This window comes from Polypterus senegalus, chromosome 16 (genome assembly GCF_016835505.1).
Source record: "Polypterus senegalus isolate Bchr_013 chromosome 16, ASM1683550v1, whole genome shotgun sequence".
NCBI classification, from domain to species: domain Eukaryota; kingdom Metazoa; phylum Chordata; class Cladistia; order Polypteriformes; family Polypteridae; genus Polypterus; species Polypterus senegalus.
In genome coordinates this window covers 55,439,780-55,467,712 of record NC_053169.1, presented here as the reverse complement: position 1 = coordinate 55,467,712, position 27,933 = coordinate 55,439,780, and the positions used below count along the sequence as shown (strand labels likewise).

The window sequence follows — 27,933 nt, the reverse complement described above, 5'->3', positions numbered from 1 at the left end:
ACCTGACCTGCTGTTATATTGATAGTCGGAAGTGTACCGAGTGTAGAGAATAGCAGACAGGCCTGCTCCTGGTGGGTCTCCAGTGTTGCTCACACAGTCCTCGAGTCTCACAAACAGTGGTCTGCCTGACAGATAGTCCATCATCCAGGACACCACAGGCTCCTCCACCTGCATATCTCAGTTTATCCCTTAACAGGGATGGCTGGGTGGTATAGAAGGCACTGGAGAAATCAACAAAAAAACAGAATCCTCTCAGTGCTGCTGGCTTTGTCCAGGCAAGAATAATTCTCATGGAGCACAAAGACAATTGCATCCTCCACTCCAGTCTTTGAACAATAGGTAAACTGCAGTGGATCCAGGTGGTCTACTAAAAGAGGACTTGTATTGCCTGGGTCCAGCCTCTCAAATATCTTCAATTATATATCCTTAATTGAAAATGAAAAGAAAGATTTCTTGCAAGAGAGAAAGCCTTCTTCCCCAGTGCCTATGAAAGTGTCCCTTACTCCTCTCATTATTGAGCTCTTTACAAATGTGTCAGAAACCAATTGAACTAAACACTAAACAACTGAACAGAACAGAGAAAAAAAGATGATAAGACTTTGGAAATAAAAATTAGAAAAACAAAAGCAATGCAAAACAATTGTATCTCAAAACTTACCTGAGATAAAGGTGTCAGTCAAAGCAATATACATAAATATAACTGTAAAAGGCAGCTGCTCTCTCTGTCCCCCTTCTCACCCAAAATTAAGCACACACACCCCTGACTTTCTTTCCACTCGCAGCACAGACAGTTTCTCAAAACACAGAAAATGTAACTGATTCATTATCACCATCCCAAGGTTGGGGAATCCAAATCTATCTGTATGTTTTTCCCACTACACAAAATCCTCTGAACTCTGCTTTGCCTTTCAGCTTTCCCAGAATACACTGCATGTCAAGCCTCTCCAGCTTTGCCCCTTTACCTGAAATGTGTCAGTTGAAAATGTGTAAGCGTCTCCTAAACAGTATAAGCAAATGTCAAAATTTTTCTTTTGCTGAATCCAGCATATATGATTTTTGTCCTCTTTTCAAATTTCAGACAATGCCCAGCTGATGTGGTTTGAGCGGCTGTATGTGTGCCTGTTGTTTTTTGAAAAGTACGCCATTTACCCCGCTGTAATCCTCAGTGCTCTTACCAGTGATGGCTTTGCCCTCAGTCAACGCAAAAAATTGGGAATACAGTGAGTAGCTCTTTTGTCAGTACTGGACACTTATTAAAGGTCATAAATGAGTCTGCCAAGCAGCTTCTTGTTTTCCTCAAAAAAGCCACATGTGTGTTCATTCTGCTTGGTAAGTGATGGGTGCCTGTACTTTATGTTCTAAATTGTTAATGTGGAAAAAATGGCGAAACTAGTCATCAGATTTTTTTCAAAATAATATCAGTTAATAACTTCTGAATGGCAATATATACAATTAAAACATGAATCTACGTATTTGTAGTGCCTAAAAAAGTATTCATGTCTTGGATGTTTTCACAGTTCATTGTTATACATCATTAAATCATGTTACTTTCTTCACATTGATCTGCATAAAAGGACTTTTTAATGTTAAAGTGAAAACAGATCTCTATACAAATATAAAACTCTCAATAATTCACCACATTAGTATTCACCTCTTTGGAAGTTTCCACATTTTTTTGCTGTACTAGCTGTGCTGTCCATCTCAGATGGGCTGAAATCTAAAGAATCAGCTTAGACTTCTCTGTTAACGTTTGCAGTGCACCATCTGTTGGAATGTATTTTATAGTGCACATAGTAATACAATGCATTGCATTTACCATTCCAACAGATGTTGCATCAAAAACATTTGTAGTCCTAAATGCATAGTATTGTCATTCCAAAAAAATGCATTTTTGTAGACAAGAAATTTACACCACAAACATTTGTAGTAAGAAAATGCATTACCCCACAAGTGTTTGTGGTGTGCCATCTGTTGGAATGATAAATGCAAAGATCTGTCAGTGTAGTAATCAGTAATCAATGTAGTTATAACATTAATGTTTGCAATGCACCATATAGAGGAATGTATTTTGTTGTGTATGTAGTAATAAAATGTATTGTATTTGTCATTCAAAAGATGGAACATCACAAACATTTGTAGTAATAAAATGCATTATCACAAGTGTTGTTGGTGTGCCATCTGTTGGAATGACAAATGCAAAGCATATACAATATCTCTGATATATGCTACCTGTCTAAGATGGGTTGAAATGTAAGTAATCAGCATAGGCGTAGCATTAGTGTTTGCAATGCGCCATTTAGTAGAATGTATCTTGTTGTGTATGTAGTAATAAAATGTATTGTATTTGTCATTCAAAAGATGGAGCATCACAAACATTTGTAGTAAAAAATGCATTGTAATTGCTATTCCAACAGATGGTGCATCACAAATATTTGTAGTAATAAAATGCATTGCCATGAATGTTTGTTGTATTCCATCTTTTGGAATGGCAAATGCAATGCATACGTCTATTATGTGCCATTTGGTATGAGATTTGTAAAAGCAGTGTTAATGTGTGTGATGCGTCACCTGTTGAAATGACAGAGACATGACAACCGGCGATGGACACACATATTCACAGACACACAAATACTTATCCTTTTATTAAGATAGACAACTTTCAATCAAAAACGATATAATTGATCTTCGATCGGCTATGGCGGCACGCACAGACGCAGCTGCTCGGTGCTCTTTGTTTCAGTCTTTAGTGTGCATGTGTGTGCTAGTATTACTGCTTGTTTTACCTGCACCTTGTCGAGCCGATAGGAACTTCTTAAGATCAGAGCATGCAGCAAAGGGAGTGTTTCATCAGAGTTTCTCCGCTCCCACAACATTCCGGCAGACATAGTGAGGAGTCCCGGCTCTCTGTGGATTATCATCCCCGCGGGCAGGCAACGGAGGCAGCACAGAGAGAGAAAACAATAGCAAGGCAACAGGGCCGGCGCGTTAGCAAGGTTACGTAGGCAGCCTGTTAAACCACCGCTCCCCAGTGTTTTTCTCACCAATGCCAGATCTCTCGTCAACAAAATCGATGAACTGAGGCTAGAGGTGGCAACAAATAACATCGTAAAAATCAGTTGCATTCTGTTGATCACAGAATCCTGGCTTCACTCATTGATCCCGGACTCTGCTATCCAGCTGACAGGCTTTTTTACTAAAGAAATCGTTGTACAATGTCTCATTGCTACAATGACAATAAAGATCTTGATTGATTGATTGATTGATTGATTGATTGATTGATTGATTGATTGATTGATTGATTGATTGATTGATTGATTGATATAATTGGCCTTTTCTGACATAATTCATCTGTTTAATGGAAAAGTGAAAACAAATCTGTTATGTGGTGTAAATTGGTTACAAATATAAAACACATCATAATTGATCACATAAGTATTCACACCCTTTGACTCCCTTAAATCATCACTAGTGCAGCCAATTGATTTTAGAAATCACAGAATTAGATCAATGGATATCACCTATCTTGATTGTACTATACAGTAAATGCTTCTTATCTGGAGTGTCAGTATGGTGAGCTAACCTACACAATGAAGATGAAATAACAGACCAAGCAGCTCTGTGAGAGGGATTGAAAAGCATAAGTCAGGAAATGGAGACAAGAAGTCACTGAATAGCCAGTCAAGTGAATGACATGAAATGGAAGGAGTGTGTCAGGCTGTAAATGTGCCGTCCACTCAGACTGAGGGATTGTGAAAAAAGACAAGTGAAGGAGGCCACCAAGTGTCCTCTGAGAGCACTAAAGGAGTTACAAGTTACAGTGGCTGAGATTGGAGAGGCAATGCACGCAACAACTGTCACCCGAGTTCTTCACCAGTCACAGCTTTATTAGAATGTAACAAAGAGAGAGCAACTGTTTAAAAAAAATCTGTGACAACTCAACTAGAGTTTGCTGGAGCACACATGGGAGACTGAGATGTCAACTAGAAGAAGGTTCCATGGTCTGGTGAGACCAAATTGAGCTTCTTGGCCATCAGACAAAATGAACTGCTGCACATTATGTAAAACACACCATCCCCACTGTGATGCATGATGGCAGCAGCATCATCAGGCGGTGGAGATACCTCTCTGCATGCAACAAACCGTGGAAGTCATGTGAGGGTAAAATGAATGGAGAAAAATATGGAGAAACTTGATGGAGTCCACAAGAAACCTGAGCCTCAGGAGAAGAGGAAAAGCAACACCAAGCATGGGTCATTTGGTGACCTCACTTTCACTAGGCCATGTCCCTAAATCTAAGAACCACTGAATCTTAGAAGGTTTTCAGATTAAAGATTAATACATTGGGGGTGGGGTTAGGGGGCTCAGTTGTTGCCTGCATTTCCAGAGGAATGAATGTTAAAAGTTCTTCTGCCTCCTTTGATTTAACACACTTCACATTTAGCAGAAATTTGGTAAAAGTGGCAAAGAGGGGATTTGATTTGTTATTGATGGTTCTTTCTATATAAGAAACATCACCTGGATGCAATGGGACGCATCATCAGTGATGTATCCTGAGGTCATCAGGCGTTTCAGGTCTCGCAACATCATACACCCTCACTCAGGTGACCCAGCCAGGGTTGATCAATCCCCAACTTGCATCCCAGAGCAATCCACGGATCAGCCCTCTTTATCCAAAGCCACCTTGAGGCTTTCTCTGCAGCTTCACTTATGGATTTAATGGCCCTCTTTTTGGCCGCTCCTGTTATGCCCAGCCATGTGAGGACTCTGCAGAGAGGGTGTCCTGCAAATCCTCTGCAGCCAACTTCTATGGGCCCATAGAGTACCCTCCAGCCTCTGTCTCTGCACTCCTCCACCAGCTCCTGGTACTTGGCGTGTTTCCTCTCATTAGCTTCCTCGATATGCTCTTCCCAGGGCACTGTCAGTTCTAGCATGATCAGCTGTTTTGAGGCCTCAGAGGTAATGATCATGTCTGGCCAGAGTAATGTTGTTACGGTTTGTTGCGGGAACTTTAGCTGCTTTCCCTAGTCAGCTCTGCAGCTGCCAATCAGAGGCTGTGTGGAAGATGCCTGTTATTACTGCCTTTGCCTGGGACTGCTCTCCCGATTTAATGAAGGTATTTGCCTTCTTTGAGCCGTGGAGGAGTTTGCTTGTGTTGATGGCTGCAGCCATGCTTTCAGAAACTGCCTTGAGCACCTTGTCATGGCACCACCAGTAGCGGCCATCTGCCAGAGCCTTAGGGCAGCTGCTGAGTAGATGTTCTAGACAGCCCTTTCCTAAACAAAGTGGACAGGAGGGTGTCTCGCTCTTTTCCAAAATGTGGAGATTTGCTGGGCTAGGCAGGGCATCGTAGACCATCTGCACCAGGAACCAGACACGAAAGAATCTCCCAGCATGATGTCCGACCAGGTGATCATTTGCTGGAGAGTACTCTTCCACCTTGTCCACGCACCCTGTTGCCGGAATCCTACTGCACTTCTCACTCTCTCTTCCTTCACTGCTGCTCGGACCAGTAGATGGATTCTCTCCTTGCCCTGGGCCTTGCTGACCTGGGTCTTTGGGAAGTAGACCAGACTTGCTCTACCTGTTGCCAAAGTGCCCACCAGAGCCTTCTGTCTCGGGTGTGACTCTGCCACCTCCACAGCCTTCTCTGCCCTCCATTTCCTGCCTGTCCTCACCTCAGTATCCCAGCTGCTGACACCTTACAATCCTTGAAGTCCCTGTACTGTAGGGCTTCTCTGGAGCGTGCCACCATGAATTCTTCTGTGAGGCTGCTAAATGGTAGTTGCAGGATGTTACTTGTCCCATACAGTGCTGTGTTGGTGAGTCTGCGTGGGAGTCCCAGCCACCTCTGAAGAAAGCTGCTGATCGTCTTTTCAAGGGACTCAGCTGTTGAAAACAAGACTGCATATACCAGTAGAGGACACAGGACTCGGGGCAGGATTGAGTGCTGATAGATCCAGGCTTTAAACCTACCAGGCAGGCCAGACTTATCAACCTTGGTGAACCATGTCCCATGCTCCTGGGTGGACTTCTGAATGGCAGCTGTGTCTTTCAGACTTAAGTCAAAGACTTGCCCCAAATTCTTGACTGGCTGCTCAGTGATGGTTGGGTTGACTGTTCCCATGATAGCAAATCGGTACTTATCAGTCACCTTCCCATTCTTTAGCACCATGGACCTTGACTTGGAAGGCTTAAAACTCATCCTTGCCCATGTGATGAGTCTCTCAAGTCCTTGTAGGATCCACCTGCTCCCTGGGACCGATGGTTTTGTGATGGTTAGATTATCCATATAAGCTCTTATCAGGGGCCCTCTGCATTCTACCTCGGCTAACTTGACCACCATATTCATGGCATGGGCAATGTACATAATATAAAAATATGATCATTGTCTTGAGGTATACTCCTCAAATATCCATCCCCATATCTGAGAATATGAGAAACTCTAGGGGAGATCACTCCCGGTTTTTGAAAATAAAATGGCACTGATAGAGAGACTGACTAGGTCATCATACAAGATCAGCATATTGTTGCTGACCAATTACTTTTGCTTTAAAAAAGTCGTTTAAGAACGAAGTGACACAAACCTTGTAAAATTCCCGAGTTGGCAATGTCTCTAGTGAACTAAAGATAGAGGCGAAGAGAGTCTGCTGGATGGTGAAAAACTAAACATAATGTGTTTTTGTGTTTATTCTATATTTATTAATTGATATTTTTTAGTTAATATTCACAACTCGAAATACCTGATATTGTGAAAATAATCCAGTAGCAGAATTATATTTTAAAATATATGTCCCCCTTTTTTCAATGTTTCTCTCTCTCTCAAAATAGATAGTTGAAATATCATATTCTCTTTGTTCTTGACATCAGCCATATCATACATATTGCATACCAGGGATTTTTCCTGCCTGGCATCAAAAACTGCTGGGATAGGCTCCAGGTTTCCTGCAGTCCTACTCTGGATAAGCAGGTTTAGATAATGTATATATTGTTTTTAATCTCAGGTGCTGTCTCTGGTTTTGTGCCCGTCCATACACCTATTACCTACTCCTGCTCTGCTCATTATGGGTTTACTGTCCTTTATGATGGGCTATTCAAATTCTTTTAAAAAAATTCTTTGCATTTCTATACTGCTTTTCACTACTCAAAACGCTCAGCAATTACGGGTTAAGGGCCTTGATCAAGGGCCCAAAAGAGCAGAGTCCCTTTTGGCATTTATGGGATTTGAACAGGCAAACTTCCGATTGCCAGTGCAGATCCAAGCCTCAGAGCCACCACTCCGCCTATTTCAAGTCTCACTGCCCCTAACTTTGACACTAAATGCGTGTTTTTCTTTGTTTCCCTCAAAACAGCTAAGTGGGGTCTGCACTCTGATTCAAGCCTAAGAGTCCTTTTCTTCCTAAGCCCCCATGATTTTCATGATCACACCTGTGTGTAGAATCTGTTTTCTGATTTTCGAGGTCTTATTCAGGCTTGCAGGTGGCAAAGTTCTGTCTATAAATTGTTTGTGCATGAGTTGGAATCAGAGATCAATATGGCTGGTAGAAAACTACCAAAGCCCAATATGGGAGATTTAAGAATGAAATATTGAAGACATTCATTATAAGCACATTGTCTTGGAGCAAGATATGTTGTGTGCTGTAGACATTTAAAGTAAAAAACCCTCACACCATAAATTCACCTAAATTTTATTAGAAATTAGCCCATTCTGGGCAATAAAAGGAAAAATTGCCAACAGTCAGCACACAAATTGGTCAGCACAAATGACAGAGAAAATATTTAAAAATTTTAAAATTGTGTAAAATTATTCATATTCAGTAACAAAAACAAAATCAGATAGTAAACCAAGTAGTGTAGTAAGCTTCCACAAACATTAAACTCATATCCAAATCCCTTAAGTGTACAATTCTGTCTGATTGTAACACAAAATTAAAACCCCACTGGAGCTCCATGACATAATTACTAAAACTAAAACTGAAACTAATAAATATAAAAATAAAATAGAAATGTCTTAGTGAAATAAAAACTACATTAAAAGTAAAAATACACAATGAAGGAAAACTAAAACTAAACTGAATTTCCAAGTAAGGTCAGAAAAAATATAGAAATAAAAACTAATATAAAAAGGCAAAACTATAATAACCTTGCCCTCAACTGAACTGTTGACAACGAGACTGAAGACGCATCTCCACTCTCGAGCTTTCCGGGACCTTCAGTGATGCGGACGGCTCCTTCCTCTTAGTCATTTGTTTGTTTTCAATTTACTGCTGGCTTGTTTTGTGATTTATTGTATTTTATTCTGGACGTGTGTATCTTTTCATTAACTTTAATAACATCAAACTCTTTTTACTCAATGGGTTTTCTAGGTATAATGTAGATACATACTATATATATTTATTTTTTATATATATTAATTAGATCTGGTTGTTCTATTGTCACCTTTAATGTATAAATATTTTAATTAGAAAACCTTTTTTCTGACAAGAGTGAAGGTTTGTTTTGCATTTTAGACGTAAAATTTTGCATAACAATATCAGTTGATTTTGTATTTCGTATGGCTAACATTTATTAGAAATTATCATAGTATTAAAGAATGATAATAATCCAAGTAAATGTTATATATGTTTGATTAATCTGTAGAAAGCAACTTGAATTGCATGTAAATGTATAATTTGGTGCATCATTATTATTATTTATTCTATTTATGTTTATTGTATATTTTGTTGTAAAGCCCTTTGGCGACAGCATTATTGATGTTGTTTTAAGTGTGCTCTATACATAAATTGACATTGACATTGATGACGCCACTGCGCTGGCCTACTGTTTATTTTCCATAATGGCTGGGCCGATCTCGACTAACTGTGACATTTTTTTTTCTTCCCCAAGCTGTGATGCGTTAGTGATGACGATTGCTGGATTGAAACTGCTCCGCTCCTCATTTTGCAATCCCACTTTCCAGTTTGTGACGCTGCTCTTCACCATTGTCTTCTTCGAGTTTGACTACAGGAAAACCTCAGAGACCTTTCTGATTAATTTCTTTGTAATGTCCATTGTTTTTCACAAGGTGAGATTTTTAAAGAAATATTTGCCACACTAGTTTGCAAATTGTCCGGTCTTGTTCTTCATCTAAGTCACGGGAAAACAGAGCAGATGAGGAGATAGTCTGGCACCTGGTTTTTATACCATTTCAGGTGCTCCTTTATCTTGTCTATCCATTCACTCATTTCCTGAACCCTCCTAACCTAACTCAGGGAGTGTCCAGTGAGAAGCCCCAGAGATGGACCAGGTACAGTACAGTTCTGGTTACAGTGCCACCTCTAAGCCACCACAGCAGCAAAACGATAAGCGGGACAAAACTCAATGATGATGACAACACAAGCAAATAATTCTATGATTGAAAATATCATGACAAAAATCAATGAGGACACACACAATAATTCTATGATTATAATTATACAATCACAACACAAGCAATAAATCTATAATTGAAAATATCATGACAAAAATTGATGACAACACAAGCAATAATTCTATGATTACAATTATAATGACAAAAATCAATGATGACACACACAATAATTTTAGGATTACAATTACACAATGACAACACAAACAATAAATCTATGATTGAAAATATCATGACAAAAATCGATGACGACCCTCTCTTTTTGAACTGCCTTTCCCAAGGTTTCTTCCATTTTTTCCATACAAGGGTTTTTTTTTGGAGTTTTTCCCTGTCTTCTTAGAGAGTCAATGCTGGGGGGCTGTCAAGAGGCAGGGCCTGTTAAAGCCCACTGTGGCACTTCTTGTGTGATTTTGGGCTATACAAAATAAATTGTATTGTATTGATTTAAAATATGACAAATGTTGATGATGACACAAATAATAAGTTTGTGATTACAATTATAATGATAAAAATTGTTGATGAAACAAGCAATAATTCTATGATTGAAAATATAATGAAAAAATCAGTAACACAGTAAGTAATTTTATGATTATATATATAATGCTAAAAACTGATGCCAACACAAATAATTTTATGATTATAAATATAATAACAAAAGGTGATGATGAAACAAGCAATTATTTTATGATTATAAATACAAAAGCAAAAAATGATGACAGCACAAACAATAATTGTAGGATTGTAAATACCTCTGCTGCCACTCTTGATTTCTACAATATGTTTTATATCTCTATTATAAAAAAAAAAATCTTGCGATGAGACATGATCTTTTGAAGAGAGACAGAGAGACACTTTTACATCCCGCGAGACGGTCAAGTCAAGTCATACTTAAAACCTCTGGAAGCAAATCCTGTGATACACATGCAGAGCAGGTTAGAGATAATGGAAGTAGGAAAATTCGAAAGGCTCAAAAAATGAGAGTAAAAATCACATTAGTGCAAACAAATGGAAAATATTACTTGTGAAATAACGGAACAGCTAAAAGAGATCAGATAGTGTTTGAGGGTGTCTGAGAGACAAGAGAGACAAGGCAGTGAGACAAAAGGACAGGTGCTGTACAGGCTTTTAAACGTTCAAAGCGCCGCACAAAATGCAGATCACACGGCACGGCAGCAGCAGCAAGCTGTAGTTGCTTCCCATTGTATCACCATTTAAGAGGGGGTTTCAGAGGAGTGACCACCTCTCCTTGGGGTGAATTCAGCTCCCCTCTTCACAACAGTGTGTAGCGCTGATGGGGGGAAAAGGGGTTCGTGAGCAAAGCAAGCAGGAAGCGAAACCCCCTAGTATGAAATAAATATATATATATATATATATATATATATATATATATATGAACCACCAGGGGGCCCAGACACAGACAGGCGGACACGTTGACGTCACCCAACACACGTTTATTTAACAAATTTACAGTCACAAGTGCATCTCAAAAACCCCAAAGTCCCCAAAGTCCTGGCCACAACACAAATGCCTTTCTCATCAGGCCGCCTCCTTGTCTCTTCTCCTGAGCTCTGTCCTACTACACTCCCGACTCTCGCTGCTGAATCGAGGGAGGCGGCCCCTTTTATCATCACCCGGATGTGCTCCAGGTGCTCCTCAGCAATCTTCCACCGGCAGTCCCCAGTGTGGCGGAAGAGCCGGCTGCGCACCAGGAAGCACTCCGGGTGTCCCTGCTTCTCTTCCCCCCAGCACTTCCGGGTGTGGCAGAAGTGCTGAGGTCCAGGGCTCCCAAGGCAACGGGGCGCCCCCTGGCGGTGACCACGGGCCCCAACAGGGTTGTGCTTCAAAGCCCCATAGTAACCAGGATGGTCACCCCCACGTGGTCTGAGGTGGGCGTAAGCCCTCTTCCGGTGTTCCGGGGCGTCCTGACCGGATCGCCCCCCAGCCACCTGCGATTCTATCTATCTATCTATCTATCTATCTATCTATCTATCTATCTATCTATCTATCTATCTATCTATCTATCTATCTATCTATCTATCTATCTATCTATCTATCTATCTATCTATCTATTATATAATGCCTGTAATATCTATCTATCTATCTATCTATCTATCTATCTATCTATCTATCTATCTATCTATCATTTCTATCTATCTATCTATCTATCTAAATCAGGTTGATTTTAAATCCTCAATAACAATAATAAGTTGTGCCAGATTCCTGCAGTCCCCGGCCAGTTCAGACTGTCTATGCCTAAAACGTTCCGAGAAACACTTTTAGCTGTCTTGGGATTTCTGGGAATGATAAATGCTAACAGCCCAAAGGAGTGTGTGTGTGTTGAGGGAGGGGGGGGTGTGTTGTATGTGTGTGTGTGTGTTTTAATGGTATAGCGATGGCAAGACAGAGCCAACATTATTTATTGCCCTCTCACTTGATTATCAGTTAATTAGCCAATCCATTTTCAGGATTTTATTTTCTCCCTGGCAGGAAGGACCTGTCAACCCGAGATGAAGAAAACAGCTCTTTTTTGACACCTAGTTTATAATATGACACAATGACCACCTCGCAGAGCCCTGGATGATGAATTACAGGGCCTAGAAATGGTGCAAAGGTGGCGAGAGTTCAAGGGTACACACGGATGTGATCTCAGAAGTGGCACAGCAAATGGAGCTTTTTGTGTGTCCAAAGACGAAGAAGTGAAACAATTCGAGAGCCAACAGCTGGAAGCAATGACATGTGTGTCAGTGATGTCTGAGAACGGTGTAGGAGGAAGGGTGGAGTGCTCAAGCAGAGGATGAAATCCAAAATAGGATAAATTAGAACAGTCCTGATCTTTCCCTTGGGGTACAATTTAGAAGAGCAGCACAACTCTGCATCTGGGCCTGCCGCTCAGTCCCTAAATTGTGAGACTGAAACAGCGAGACACTGGGGGCTGAGTGTCAGCAGCACTCCAGCCTGCAGCCTCTGCCTCACATTTGGCCAGTCAGTTGGGGTACATGTGCCAGTGCGATATGTCTGGGTGGAAATTTGCAAATATGCAGATGACACCAGCGTTAATCACTTTTGGAATATTCAGCAGCCATCTGGTACGGTTGTTGATATGGCATCCTTAAAATGAACAATGGAGGGGCTGCAAAGCAGAGTTCTTCATATGGAGTCAGCTACTTTGAACTTGGCCACCAGCATGTTTGTGTTAGCAGTAGATGGAGGTGTTCACATCATCCTACTTATCAGCTGCCACACAGACAACCGTGTGTTGGGAATCTCACAGCTCTGGCATATTGACTTGGACACTTTATAGTAAACGGATCATAATTATTAGCAGAGAAACTTTGGAGTCAACCCAAAAACTTACTGGGTGGGCTCTAATTAGACGTGATGCGAGTCGAAACTACACACAAGGCAGCATGGTGCGCTCTTGGCATTCCAACATGATAAGCTAACTACATTTACAAAATACTCAGACCCCTTCACTTTCTGCACATTCGATCGTGTTGTAGATTTCATTTGGTAAATGTACCTGGCTAGATCATGGCTATGTCCACACTTCTGCATTTTCATTTAAAAACACAGACGTCGTCTGCATTTTCACCTTCCATCCACAATGTCCCGATGTTTTCAATGGCTACTTTTGAAAGTGCTCTCCAGAACTGTGTATTTTGGAAAGGAGAAGTTTTGAAAAAGCAGCCTCTAATCATGTTCTGATTGGTCTGTGACTATTGCTTAGCCCTTGCCTGATTGGACCCTTCTTATTACAGCGTCTCATTCCCTGATTGGTCACCCTTCATGGAAGAAAACTACAATCCAACATAGCAGACATTAAATGAGCAGGACTATTGAAAAGTGCAGTAGGACTTCACTGTGCTAACAATATATTTGTGGAGCACAGCGACCTTATCAGGGTCCATGTTAGCTGTCAGCAGGTGTGCTTCATGGTGGCTATTGGCCGGCTATCTTAGTTGATTTCATCTTCTTATATGTAGAAAGTGGATCTGAAGATGGATGGATGTAAACCTGACTATATTTACTGTTATTTTCTTGGGTTTAGAAAATGGAGGGATGGATGGATTATTTTCCTCAGTACCAATTAGATAATTTTGCTTCTTTTCTCTCCTTCACTCCTATAGCTCTGGGATTTATTGCACAAGCTGCAGTTCATCATGGTGTACATCGCTCCATGGCAGATTGCATGGGGAAGTGCCTTCCACGCTTTTGCACAGCCATTTGCAATACCCCGTATCCTTTTCATCTTCTTTTTTTTCCACACTGTATGACAAAGGAAATGACCGAAATATGAACTTGTGCCCAGATACAGTAGGAGCACATAGAGGTTCTGGTGAGGACCTGAGGCCTAATGTCCTCTAGAAACGGTGTGTACACACAAAAATGTTGTATAAGTCCGTTTCCACGCATACTTTGAGATTATAAAAACGAAACTTGCTGTAAAGCCACATACATTTTCACAGCAGCCTCACACTGTGTGTACGCACTTTTCTGCTGGGGTTTGCAAACTGGCAGCACCCAGCATCGAAGCAGTGCTTCTTTTTCGGTGTTGTCTCCCTTTGTTTTTCATATTTGCATCAATAATGTGGGATTTATCAAATACACAGAAATTAATTGCATATTGTTTACAAATTTAAGGCACTTGATAATGGTGCACAGAATAGCCAAAGTACTCCAACTACCATGGCTGCTACTACCATACTACTATCATACCATACTCTATTACCAACTACCATATTCTGCTAACGTGGCTATCTATCTATCTATCTATTGTAAAAGATAGCCCGGCCACAGACAGACACAACAACGCAGTGTCCAAAACACACACGTTTATTCAGCAACCACTATTTACAATATTTACAATTCAGTCAGTCCTTGGTTCCTTTGGCTGCCTTCACTCCTGTCTTGCAAGCTCCGTCCTTCTTCCACCCAACTCCGGCTCCCTGATTGGAGTGAGGCAGCCCCTTTTATCCTGTCCTGGATATGCTCCAGGTGCCTGATGACGGACTTTGGGTGGCACTCCCCAATGTGGCCGAAGTACTGCCCTTGCACCCGGAAGCATTCCTGGCATAGTCCCTGGTCTGTCAGCACTTCCTGGTGTCCCGGAAGTGCTGTACCCCAGGGATCAAAGACCGGCCAGGTACCCAGGGAAAAGAAGTGCCGCTCTCCTGGTTCCTCCTTTCTCCAGGCATTCCGGCGGGGCAGGGTTCCTGGCCATCTATCGCACTCTCTATCTATTATATAGTGCCTTTCATATCTATCTATCTATCTATCTATCTATCTATCTATCTATCTATCTATAATCCACTCAGTAGTTAGTTGAAGCCACTTTTTAGTGATTACAGCCTGAAGTCTTCTTGGGTTTGATACGACAAACTTCACACACCTGGATTTGAAGATTTGGTTTGTCATTGTGAGGTACTGAGTGTTGCTTGTTGAGAGAAGAAATTAATTTAAATGATTTTAGCAAAATATGAACCCAGTGAAGGGGCCTGAATACTTTCCAGAACCCTAGACTTGCATTCTTTACTCAAGTGAAGCGTTTCTCCTGCAGCCTCCTCTTGGATGTTCTCGTCCTTCTGCACACTGTGCTGTAACCCCGCCACGCTAATGCAACAGTAACTGAGCTCTTCCGAGTAAGGCAGTCAGCACTCCATTTCCTGCAAATCTTCAAATATCCAACATGCTCCTTCATTCTGTCCACATCCGTTTATGTGCATTCCCATGATGCTTCTTTAAGGCAGATGCCCAGCTGAGCATACGTCTGGAAAGGCTGAGACTTGAGCGTCTGTACATCGTAGTTTTGCTTCTCCAGTCTTAATCAGCATCTTTCTTAGGATGGAAAGCATCACACACACACAAACACACGCACACGCACACACACACACACGGCCCCTTTTTAACTTAAATACACACAGTGGATTCAGAAAGTATGCAGAACCTTCACTTTCTGCACGTTATTGAGTTGTAGATTTCAATGGATACGTTTGCCTTTTCTAGCCCATTGATCTATACCTTATAGCCCATAATGATGAAGTGAAAGCATATTCTCCCAAACGTTTACAAATGTATTCAAAATCAAAACTTGAAATCTCTCATTCATCTAAGTATTCAGACCCTTTGCTTTGGCCCTTCACACAGTGCATCCTGTTTGCTTTAATTTTTCGGGATGTGTAGGCAAACTGAACGGACTGGACGGCGGTCAGAAAGGCGCCCGTGTACCTGTGTATGGATGGTCCTCTGATTCACACTGCACATCAGGACAAACGCCAAACCACGAAGTCTAGGGAGCTCTCTGTAGGCCTCCATGATCCAATTGTGGTGAGACGTAGATCCAGGCAAAGAGGGTAAAACCATTTCTAAAGCTTGGAGTAATCAAAGGAGCAAAGGCTCATCACAAATTGTGAAATGGAAGACCTAGAGCTGACTGTCCAACCAAACCGTGACCAGACAAGAAGGGAGGTGACCAAGAAGCCAATGGTCATTCTAATACAGGGGTCTCCAACACTGGCCTTGGACCACTTTTGTGGCTTCAGGTTTTCATTCTAACCCCTTTATTAATTTGTGACCTGTTATTATTACTAATTGACTTTTCTCTTCATTTTATTTGACTTGTTTTTATTAAGATTAAGTCCTCTGAATTGCTTCATTTCCTTACACAGCACCCAAAAAGAACTGAGAGGCGAAAATGACCAGCCAAGCTGGAGCCTCCAGCCCATTTCTTAAACAGAAGCCAGCTCTTGCTGATTAAGCCCGTTATTTAATTCCACGAGAACTTGTTGCTGTTCTCATTTGCCCACATTTCCAAAACTATTGATTTTCTTTTTTTTAAGCTCATTGTCATAATGTTTTGTGGAGCCAAGCAGATCAACATTACTGAGATCTTTGCTTTCCTTTCTTTTCAGATATTGTATGATGGACGCAGGTCATTAGTTGGCTCATTTTTATCTCATTATTGTTTGGCTGCTAATTAAGGAAAAAAGAATTGCAGGGTCTGAGTCATAAAGTGCAAATTCAGTTAAAATTAAGGCAAAAGAGTTAATGAGCAGCAAAAACTGGTCACCAATTAAGAAAAGGGTTAAATTGCAGCCGCAGTAGTGCTCCAGGACCACAGTTGGAGACCCCTGGTCTAACAGAGCATCAGAGGTCCCCTGCTGTAACAGAAAGATGTCCAATTCAGCAGCAATCAGTTTCCAAAATGAGAGTATGACGTGTGAATTTGCACACTCTTAGGAAGGGACATGGGTGTTGTAGTGGGGGAAATGAGGGTAATGATTACCCAGGATCCACTGGGTTTCGGCTCAAAGTCTGGAATGAAAAGGGCATGGATTGAGAGGAAGGGGCCCAGAGAGACTGCTTCTGTATTGGGCCCAGAGTTCTGTGCTCCACCCCTCCAAGGGGCTACTCCTAAATTCTTCCCAAACAACATCGGGACCTCAGTGTCTGTGTACTAATGAAAGATTTTCCTTCCTCATTACTATATAATCAGAAAAAAATGAACAAATGAAAGTGCAGACATGTCAGCATTGGTCTCACCACACTGCTCGCTATGTAGCCACGGTCTTCAAGCTCTGTCTTGTGCCGTGTACAGGGGTCTTAATAACATGTATTTATTCCTTGAACTTGCCTTCCAGATTCAGGAATGCTGTTGTTTCAGACTTTTGTTACAACTCTGTTCTACACCCCACTCAGCCCCTTCCTTGGCAGCGCCATCTTTATTAGTTCATACCCGAGATCAGTGAAATTCTGGGAGAGAGATTATAAGTAAGTCCATTTTCATGTTTTCTATTTTATTATCGTTATCAGCCATGGTTCTATCTTATGAAATAGTTGTGTTTATTGGCAAAAATAAAAAAATGATGGTAGGTCTTTATGTTGTTTTTGAAAAAGTAGGAAACAAAACCATACAGGACCACCTAAAGGGGTCTTGATGGTCATATGGGATGGTTTGTCCACTTGCCCACTTTAAATAAGTTCTTCAGTCTCTTACCTTCTGTGTATTTGCCATCCCACTGGGGTTTTTTGCTTATGCTGCGTTTTTTATCCCTCTTTTATGTTTAATTATTACTTTGTTTGCACATGTATATTTGTTTCTGAAGTGTCAGGTCAGGTTGGGGAGCATGCACTGGTACAGTGTGTTGCTGCACCCACCACACGATGAAACAGCTCAGGATCCTGGTTGGCAACCCCCCTAGGCAGACACACGGTTCAGTGCCACCCACCGATCTGCCACAGCCAGGTGTTACGTGGGTGTCCCCTTGGCCTGATCCAGCCACTCGGGTCCCCAACAATGAGGATCTTACGAGTCCGATCACCCTCGGGGAATCACGCCATATGGCTGTAGTGCCGTAACTGACACTCCTTCACAATGCTGGTAATGTGCCTAATTTGGGACTCCATGAGCAACCTCTTGTTCGACACAAAGTCAAACCAGCGCTACCCAAGGATTCTCCGAAGAGACACAGTACCAAAGGAGTCCAGTCTTCATCTCAGGTCACTAGATAGCGCCCATGTCTCTCAACCATATAGCAAAACAGGAAGCACCAGGACCATAAAGACTTGGACCTTCGTCCTTTTGCAAAGATATCAGGAGCGTCACACACCCCTTTCCAGTGACCTCATGACCCACATGCTCTCCCAGTCCATCTACTCACTTCACAGGAAGAATCACCAGAGATATGAATGTTGTTGCCGAGATAAGTAAACCTCTCATTGAGGTCGACACTTTCTCCACAGATGGACACACTGCTGATGGCTATGCCCAAGAGGCCATTAAAGGCCTGGATGTTGGTTTTTATCCAGGCGACTTGCAAGCCCAGACCCTCAGACTCCTCGCTCAGTCTCTCAAGAGTCCATTGAATCTGTGAAGATCACAGCATCGTCAGCAAAGTCAAGATCCATGAATCTCTCTTCACCAACAGACGCCCCACAGCCACTGGACATCATGAAAATCTAAAATGGTTCTTTGCTAATTTTGTTTACTTCAGGTCACCACTATTTTGTGACATTGCTTTTTACTCGTGTCTACGGTTGCCGCAGATAGTGGTCCCAGAAGTTCACCCTTATGAAGGGACTGTAACTACTCGAGTTTGACAGATTCTGAAGAAAACTTTGCACGCTTTCTGTCATAAAAAGAACAAAGAACAAGTTTCTGACTTTTTGCTTTATGACTTTTGGCTGAAGTTTTAAGTTGAGTTCTTTCTAAGGGTCTCCTGGTTACAATTCCTTGCTTGCTTTAAGACTCTTCTACTGCTCGCCCCATTCATTTGGGTTACATTTTGGTGTCAACCATATAAGGTTAGTCATGTCTACAGTTTTTGCTCTGTAAATGTATTTAATGTAGTTACAAACAACACAAAACATTTTAATAGCATCTTTGGTTCTCAAGGGTGCTGCCATCTTGGAGCTTTTAGTTGTAGTGTTGCCATGGTGATTTGCTGCCATCTGTCTTACTGCCTAGCTGTGGTTTTTAGGGTTGATTTTAAAAAGGGCTGTGTCCTTTCACACCCTCCATAAATAAAATCAAATAAATGTATTTAACACTTTTTGCAGTGAATTATTCAGTTTTAGGCATCTGTCACCATGTCACATGAAACGGGCAAAATCACTCAATGGAGTTTCTTCTTTTCTTGTTGTTTTTTTTCTCAGCACCAAACGGATAGACAACTCAAACAGCAGACTAGCGTCCCAAATTGAAAAGGACCCTGGTAAGTCACAGCGCTAACAACCACCACTGTCTTTGAATGTTTAGTTCATCCCTTTAACTCTTCTGCACCGATTTGCTTTTTTAAAGGTTAAATTACCAACTGGGGAAGGGAAATTGTATTTAAAGTCTTATCATCTTTCCTACCGTTGCTTTTATTTACTGTGATATTCTTTCATTATATCTTGATTCTGTTATTATTTACATTTGTTGAATAATGGTATAAAAGATCCTATAGTTCACATGTTGTCTTTTTAGCATTCAACACAGCTAAGGGTGGTAGACGTTCACAAAAAGGAAACACAGATTACCAAACTGTGTATGAAATTTCAGAATAGCAAGTATAGAGTAAAGAATATTACTACATAAGCTCCACAAATGTCCAACACAGTCTGAAAATGTTGAACACACTGCGGCCGGGTGCAGGAATTACACCTCCACGAACTGAGAAAATTTAGGGCATCATCAGGGACAACAAAAGGAAAACAAAACAAAATGCTCTTCATCATGCACGCGGGCGGGTGGGCAGATTAGCCGCAGTGGTAGCAGAGCTCCATACGGCAGGTTGTTCCTGCCAGAAATGACGCCTCCTTCCAGAAGATTCGGGTTTTTATGGAGGCTGAACCGGAAGAGCAGGGTCAGTTGCCCTCACTTGGCAGTTTTTAAACACCGTGGGGAAAGAAAGAGATGACAGTGTTAGAGGTGGCACCCCCTCTCGTTATTACATACTTTAACAGAGCCCGTGAGGACGCGCATGCATGTGTGACAACACACAGTCAGTGGATTCAAAAAGTACTCAGACCCCTTCACTTTCTGTAGATTTAATCTTAAGTGGATAAATTTGCAAATTTTGCCTCTCAATCTACTTTCAATAACATATAATGAAAATGTGAAAACATGTCTTCAGAAACGTTAGCAAATTCATGAACAATCAAAAACTGAAATCCGTCATTTCTAGAAGTATTCAGACCCTTTGGTGCAGCACACCAAACTTTGGCAAAGGGCATCCCGTTAGCTTTCATTCTTCATGAGATGTATGTAGAACTTAATCAGAGTCCACTTGTAGCAACCTGAACTGAGTGGACATCATGACTGGTATCCTACAACTCACGCTGCACGTCAGGATCAAAACTAAGCTATGAACTCCAAGGAATTCTCTGTAAACCTCCACCATTTAAATTGTGGTGAGGCATCAATCAGGGAAAGGGGATCAAATCATTTCAAAAGCCTTGAGTGGTTTCAGGATCCCAGTGGTCTCAATAAATTGTGAAATGGAAAGATTTTGGAACCACCAGGACACAAGTTCCTAGAGTTGACTATCTTACCAAACTGAGTAGCCAGACAAGAAGGGCCGGGAAAGACAGGGAGGTGACCAAGAACCCGATGGTCACTCTAACAGACATTCAGAAGTCCTCTGCTGAGATAGAAGAGCCTGTTGGAAGGACAACCATCTCAGCTGCACTCCATCAATCCATTAGAGTCTAGTTGCAGACCTCCAGAGCCCCATTCCATTAAGGAGGTTTGTCGGTTTATGTTATACGTCAGTGATAACTCCTGGTTACACTGTGGTTAAGACTAGGGTTAGGCAGGAGGAGTTATCAAGTAAACTAGGTAACAAAAACCTGCAATCCAAGTGGCTGTCCAGCAGAGCTACTGAATCGTGGAGCTGTGGGGGTCTGCAGCTGGACCCACCTCCGTCAATCACTCATTTATGGTAGAGTAGCTAAAGGGAAGCCACTCTCAAGTAGAAGCACTATGATGGCTTTTGAAGCACCTGTACCTGTGTGTCTGTGCCCAATGATGGACTGACTGACTGGTGTCCTACCCTGAACTGATTCCTGCCTTCTGTCCAGTGCTGCCTGGATAGGTCCCAGTTCAAAAAGGCTGAGCCTACCGACTGTGATTGCACTGCCAAGAGAATTAGTCAGCTACAGTATACTTTAGTGTACATTGTGTAACAGACCCGCTGGCACTCCACTTTTTCTGTGACTGGTGGTATTTCATCCCCTTAGGGCTTGTTGAAGTTAAACTAAGATGTGTTCTTGCAGTTTGCACGGACAAGCAAAGTATGAATAAATGGTAGGGTGCCAACCAGTTTGCCCCTTTTAATAACGGTATCCACAACTAAAGTAATAGCACTTGATGGTGCAGATAAATAAGGACATGGTAAGGCTCCAGTGCCTCCTCGAAATAAACACTCTGGGGCTGAGCTCCATCATGCGCTGGATCAACGTCCAAATGAGTAGCCACCTTCGAGGAACACCTCAAATTTATAGGCCTCTGACCAGAAAGGGTGGAGTCACCAGCCCTCATAGGGTGTGTTTTCAGAGTCGTGGGCAGGAGAAGAGACAACACCTGTAGCAAACCGTGCCCCCCTGTGTCCCGGGGTGGTACTGCTTATCCCGGATGAGCCCAGAAGGTAACCCTCAGACATGTATGCGTGCCACTTTATTGTTAAGCACCAACCATTACCACTGGGCACGTCTGCATGTTACTCAAGGCGTCCATTAATTGTAAAAATTAAAAACCCCAAAAATACTTTTTCTGATGGTTCTTTCTCTCTCTTTTAAGACTAATTTTAAATATGTTCAACATTAAAGCAACATTAGTGTTTTCAAGCATCATTTACCATTTTCTAATATAAAACATTAACTTTCTTTTTGTTTTAATCTTTCCTTCTTATTTAAGGAATTCAATTATCAGTCAATTCCAGACAGCGGGATAGTAAGCATTATTAGATGCTATAAAAATGTAATCTTGCTTCTTTTTTTTGGTTTCCATTAGCAACAGATTGATTGGAGGAACAAATGATAAAAAAAAAGCTTTGTTCTCATCTAGCGGAGCTCCTTTAGTTAATAACCCTGTTTAAAATAATGTTAGCTGCAGAAATGGACTGTTGATCTACGGTGTTTCACAGCTCAGTCGCACACTAATTATTAACTTGGAACTAAAAATCTTTTCCTCGTCTTCTCATGAAAATTAGTCCCAGACTCTCATTTGATTCTTAGATGTAGGAAGCCTCGTGCTGTGAACACAAACTCTGCTAAGATAAGCTTGTCATTTACCTTTGGGGAAAAACAAAAAAGAAACAAGAGCCTTAAAAGTGCATTTCACTGAGGGCCATTCACTTGAAGAAGCGTTTGCATAGTTTTAGCTTTCTCACCTGACAACATTACTGTAGTTGTTTTCATGCTTTTGTACTCCTTCATCGAGTGTCAAATAAACACAATTTGATCGGACTCATCTGTTTCTTGATTGTCTGGCCTTCTGTGATTTGTAAGTAAAAGACCAAAAAAGTGAAATCCTGACTGTAGTGAGATGGGAAGAGCATAACCATAGTGAGCGCTGACAGACTGGCACATCGTCGTACCTGAGCTTCATGCTTTTAGTCAGAGGAGAGGCCATTCCTGTGGCTTACTTTTAATTTAAACTATCTGCCAAAGTTTATTTTATCTATCTATCTATCTATCTATTATATAGTGCCTTTAATATCTATCTATCTATCTATCTATTATATAGTGCCTTTCATATCTATCTATCTATCTATTATATAGAGCCTTACATTTCTATCTATCTATCTATTATATAGTGCCTTTCATATCTATCTATCTATCTATCTATCTATCTATCTATCTATCTATCTATTATATAGAGCCTTACATTTCTATCTATCTATCTATTATATAGTGCCTTTCATATCTATCTATTAACTAATGCCTTTAATACCTACTATCTATCTATCTATCTATTATATAGTGCCTTTCATATCTATCTATGTATCTATCTATCTATTATATAGTGCCTTACATTTCTATCTATCTATCCATCCATCCATTTTCTAACCCGCTGAATCCGAATACAGGGTCACGGGGGTCTGCCGGAGCCAATCCCAACCAACACAGGGCACAAGGCAGGAACCAATCCTGGGCAGGGTGCCAACCCACCACAGATCTATCTATCTATCTATCTATCTATCTATCTATCTATCTATCTATCTATCTATTATATAGTGCCTTTCATATCTATCTATCTATCTATCTATCTATCTATCTATCTATCTATCTATCTATCTATCTATCTATCTATCATATAGTGCCTTATGTTTCTATCTATTTTTTTAATACTATGACTGCACTGCCGCCACAGCTTTTTGTTTAGTGATGTGGCCACCACCTCAGAAGTTAGTGTCGTCGGTTGCCATGGCCGCCCGCTCAGGTTGCCCCAGGAATGCGCGACGTGTGATTAATGGGATGTCAGAGCAGAACAGAATTATTAACAGGTTAACGTAGATTTGCCTTTTGGTTTTGTTTTTTGGAAAATATTTAGGTTTTATTTGGTGTATCGGGCCATTATCAGTTTGTAGCCTGCCCTGCTGGCTTATCCCACCAAAAAGAATTCCACTTTCTCAATGTACTTTTAAATGATAATGAATACAATATTAAGTTATCAAAAATAACAACTATAAATGAGAGCCTACTATAGGGTTTGCTTTTCTAGCAAATTTCAGTCATCAATATTTTTCCGTTTTAAAGGGGGTCACTATGTAAAAGGAGAAGGGAACAAAAATAAGATAAAGATAATGAATAAATAATAACCATGACAACAAGTCATACAGTAACTGGATAGCACTGTAGCAGGGACTGAAGATCTTGTGCCTGCTCTGTGTTGCCATATGGCACTGGCCAGCCATTTCCTATTTTATAACAGCAGCTCCAGCTTTTAGCATTTACTCAATTGTAAATGAAACTAATTAACACTTTAGATTTGTTATACACCCCCCCGGACCCAGCTTTCCAGCAGGCAAGAGCTGGCAGGCTGTGTGACACAGTGCTCTGTAAAGCATGGCTGACCAAGTGTACCCAAGTCATATTGTAAACTGAGGACAGCCATAGCTGAAGCAGATTTGATGGTAATTAAAAGAGAATTGATTTAAATAAACAAGCCTGTGGTCCAAACACCAATCCAAAAAGAGAAAAGAGGTTGTAAATGAAAAGCCAGGGATACAGCAGCCAAATTCGTAAAGGGAAAACCAGGAAACAGTACTCAAAAACAGGAAAAAAGCTCAAAATGTTTACTGAAAACACAGGAGTAGTGTCAAAAATCCAAAAACTAAGACGTCGGCACAAAGTACTGAAGGAGGCCAGGAAGTACCGCAGCCTCCTCAACTTGAGGGAGCTCGATTTAGTCTGGTAAATCAACAGGCGGAGTGTGAAGCAGGCACTACTCCAGTTTTAGCAGTGCCATACTAGCAGTGTTTGGTGTGCAAGTCAGAAAAAATGAGCAGAAAAGGCTAACAGCAATTCTTCTTGGTTGCAACTTTTAGCTCCATCTTAAAATGATTAAGAAAAAGGGACAGATTGGAGGTGTAAAATGGGTCAAAAGTAGGACACTAAACAACGTGCTCTGCCATCTTAAAGACTTTTGGCCTGATGATGTCAGACGCAACTGACATGCGATGCGTTGAAACGTGCACTGAATCTGGTAACCAGATGATGGAGTTCACAAGAAAAGCAAACATGTCACCTTCATACCGATAACAAAAAAAAATCATAACAACAACAAAATGACTAGAAAGGCATCCAAAAAATGTAAAAAAAAAAAATATGTAAGAAACTGTTAAAAAAACCTGAGGTCCATGGCAAGGGTACACCTTGGTGACTTGACATCATGTGCCACAATGGTAACCAAATCGTGGGGTTTACAGGGAAAGCAAATGCATCACCAAAACAACAATAAAAAAATAGCACAAAATATGGCTAGAAAGACGTTCAAAATATTGAATAAAATTGTAAGGAACTGTTAAAAAACTGACATCGATGACAGGTTATGCCTTAGTGATCAGCATCTGTGCACTGTAATGGTAACAAAATGGTGGGGTCCACAAGAAAAGCAAGTACATCTCCTTCGTAATGGTTACAAATAACAACAACAACAATAAAACAACTAGAAAGACATCCAAAAAATATGAAACTAGGAAGGAACTGTCAAAAGCCTTAGGTCCATGACAGGGCACGCCTTAGTGACTGGACATCGTGCGACGCAATGGTAGCCAAAGGGTGGGATTCATAAGAAAAACAAACATGTCACCTTTATACTGATAACAAAAAAAAAATCATAACAACAACAAACAACTAGAAAGGTATCCAAAAAATGTAAAAAAAAAAAAAGAACAAGAAACTGTCAAAAACGAAGGTATGTGACAGGGTACACCTTAGTGACTGGAGATCATGTGCTGCAATGGACCATACTGCTTAAAAATAGGCTGTCAGTTTTGCCTTTGAATTTTTCTCTCTTTCCTGTTTATTTTTCTAGTTTTTAGCTTTCTTGTGTTTGTGTGCTCAAAATGAAGTCATTTGTTGTATAAGTTTATTTTTTTTGTATGCATATGTTATTTTCTTCAAATAAAATTATTTACCGCTCCAATGCTGATCTTTCTGATTATAAAATAGGTCATTACAATAGCAATTGACAAGAAAAATTCATAATTAATTTCAGAATTACAGTATTTGAGGGTTCCCCTAGAGGGCATCATCATCTCATGACAGGCTTAAGTTTTGAGTTTGTTATTTTTCCTTCCAGCCATCTTAGCTCTCAACCGTCCTCAAGAAACGCACACACCCATCATCGAGATATCAAGGTTTTCGGTATCAGGAGACCCTAAAACATCGAGATCTTTCGAAAACAAGAGATCGAAATGTTTGACGAATCTAAGGCTTTCGCTGCTCCTTCCCCCATAGATGATGGGTTATTGGGGGGAGGGGGGGGTGGCACAAAGCAAAAATAATAAGTACAGCAAAGTAACTAGAAAGGCATCCAAATAAATGTGAGAAACTGTGTAAAAATTGAGATCCATGACAGAGCAACACTTAGTGATCAGCAGTTCTCTACTGTAATGGTAACCATAGGGTGGGGTTCACAAGAAAAGAAAATACATCACCTTCATGATGATTAATAACAACAATAAAATAACTAGATAGACATCCACAAAATATGAAATATGGAAGGAACTGTCAGAAAACTGGGTATGCCTCAGTAAATGGACATCATGTGGTACAATGGCAACCAAATGGTGGAGTCCACAAGAAAAGCAAACGCATCACCAAAACAACAATAAAAAAACTCTTAATAACAAAAAAAATGCCTAGAAAGACATCCAAAACACTGAAAAATCTGGAAGGAACTGTTAAAAATCGGACATTGATGACAGGTTATGCCTCAGTGATCAACTGTAGTGGTGACATAATGGTGGAGTCCACAAGAAAAGCAAATGTATCTCCTTCAAAGTGGTTAAAAATAATAACAACAACAACAATAAAACAACAGAAAGACATCCAAGAAATATGAAACATGGAAGGAGCTGTCGAAAACCTGAGGTCCATGACAGGGCATACCTTAGTGGTGCGACGCACTGGTAACCAAATTGTGGGGTTTACAAGAAAAGCAAACACGTCACATTCGTAACGACTGAAAATAATAATAATAAGAGTAAAACAACTAGAAAGCCATCCAATAATTATGAACACATGGAGAGATCTTCAAAAAAACCAACATCCATGACAGGGTACGCCTTAGTGACTGGCAATTGTGCACTACATTGGTAAGGAAATGGTGGGATTGATGGGAAAAGCAAACATGTCAGTTTCATAATGGTAAAAAAAAATCATAAAAATAACAAAACAACTAGAAAGGCATCCAAAAAATGGGCCAATATGGAAGGTCCCTAAAATAAAATGACATCCATGACAGGTCATGCCTTAGTGAACAGCAACCATGCAAAAATATGCTTATATTATGGTAAGGGTCATAAGACAAACAAATGTGTCGCCTTCATAATGATAAAAAAGAATAATCATAAAACAACAACAAAGGTGTCCTACAAATTGGAAGATATGGAAGAAAACTGACAACCCTGACACTGCCATCGCTAGAGTTGCTGTCGCCCAATGCGGTAAACCAAGGCCAGATTCAGACCGTGTGACCAGTAGAGGGCGCTGCAGCCCCAAACCCCTAACACAACTTTCACAACACAAGTCCTGATACATTCAAAAGGATTATTGTCACAAAATATCTTACAAATCACAACACTGCCCGTTTTCTTCTCCTCTCACTCCTCCACGCAATCGTTGTCCTCTTCCACGCCCGACTCTGACTCGCCTGAATGAGGTTGAGCGGCTTCTTTTACCTTGGAATACCTGGGAATACTTCCAGTGCTAGAGCACAGCCCATTGGAAGTATTTCTGGGTCAAATGGAAGCCCCACAAAGTTGGGATTCAGGGATCCTTGCAGCACCCCCTGGCAGAACCTGTCAAAGGAGCCCCATGGGACCACAGTTCCCAGCATGCCTTATGGGTGTCCGTACAGGTAGCGTTGCCCAGAGATAGTGTATCAGGGGATAGGTTGTCTCACCTCTATTCCTCTATACCTTGCCCCATCCTGGCTGGGATGCCCGCTAAACTCAACAGTCACTTGGGTGACACTGCCTACGATGGTGTCACCTGGTGCAGCTCACACCCCCCCCAGTGATGTCACTAATCCATGCCAGGCCATGCCCTAATGAGTTGCAATCGTGCATTGCAATGGTAATGAAATGGTGGGGCTCACTAGAGAAGCAAATGTCCAAAATGGCGATTCACTGACATCACTGTCATAATGGATACAAATAATAATAATAATAATAATAACAAAAAAAATCACTAGAAAGACCTCCATAAAATAAGAAAGTGCCGAAGTGTCAAAAATACTGATATCCCTGAGAGGTCACACCTTAGTAAGGGTTGAGATACAATAAGTGTTGAAGAAATGGAGGAGACACGTCAGTCTTTAC

The 27,933-nt window shown here is 41.0% G+C and overlaps 1 protein-coding gene across 3 annotated transcripts in view; it reads left to right on the top strand.

Annotated features, from left to right (window-relative positions):
- Window positions 1-27,933, top strand: part of pcnx2 (pecanex 2) — a 274,360-nt gene that overhangs the window by 150,110 nt on the left and 96,317 nt on the right. For all 3 annotated transcript variants that reach the window (XM_039738452.1, XM_039738451.1, XM_039738453.1), the window contains 5 exons: window positions 1,079-1,220; window positions 8,884-9,061; window positions 13,531-13,639; window positions 17,041-17,170; window positions 19,055-19,113. In XM_039738452.1, the coding sequence (XP_039594386.1) occupies window positions 1,079-1,220; window positions 8,884-9,061; window positions 13,531-13,639; window positions 17,041-17,170; window positions 19,055-19,113 (618 nt within the window). The remainder of the gene's footprint in view (window positions 1-1,078; window positions 1,221-8,883; window positions 9,062-13,530; window positions 13,640-17,040; window positions 17,171-19,054; window positions 19,114-27,933) is intronic.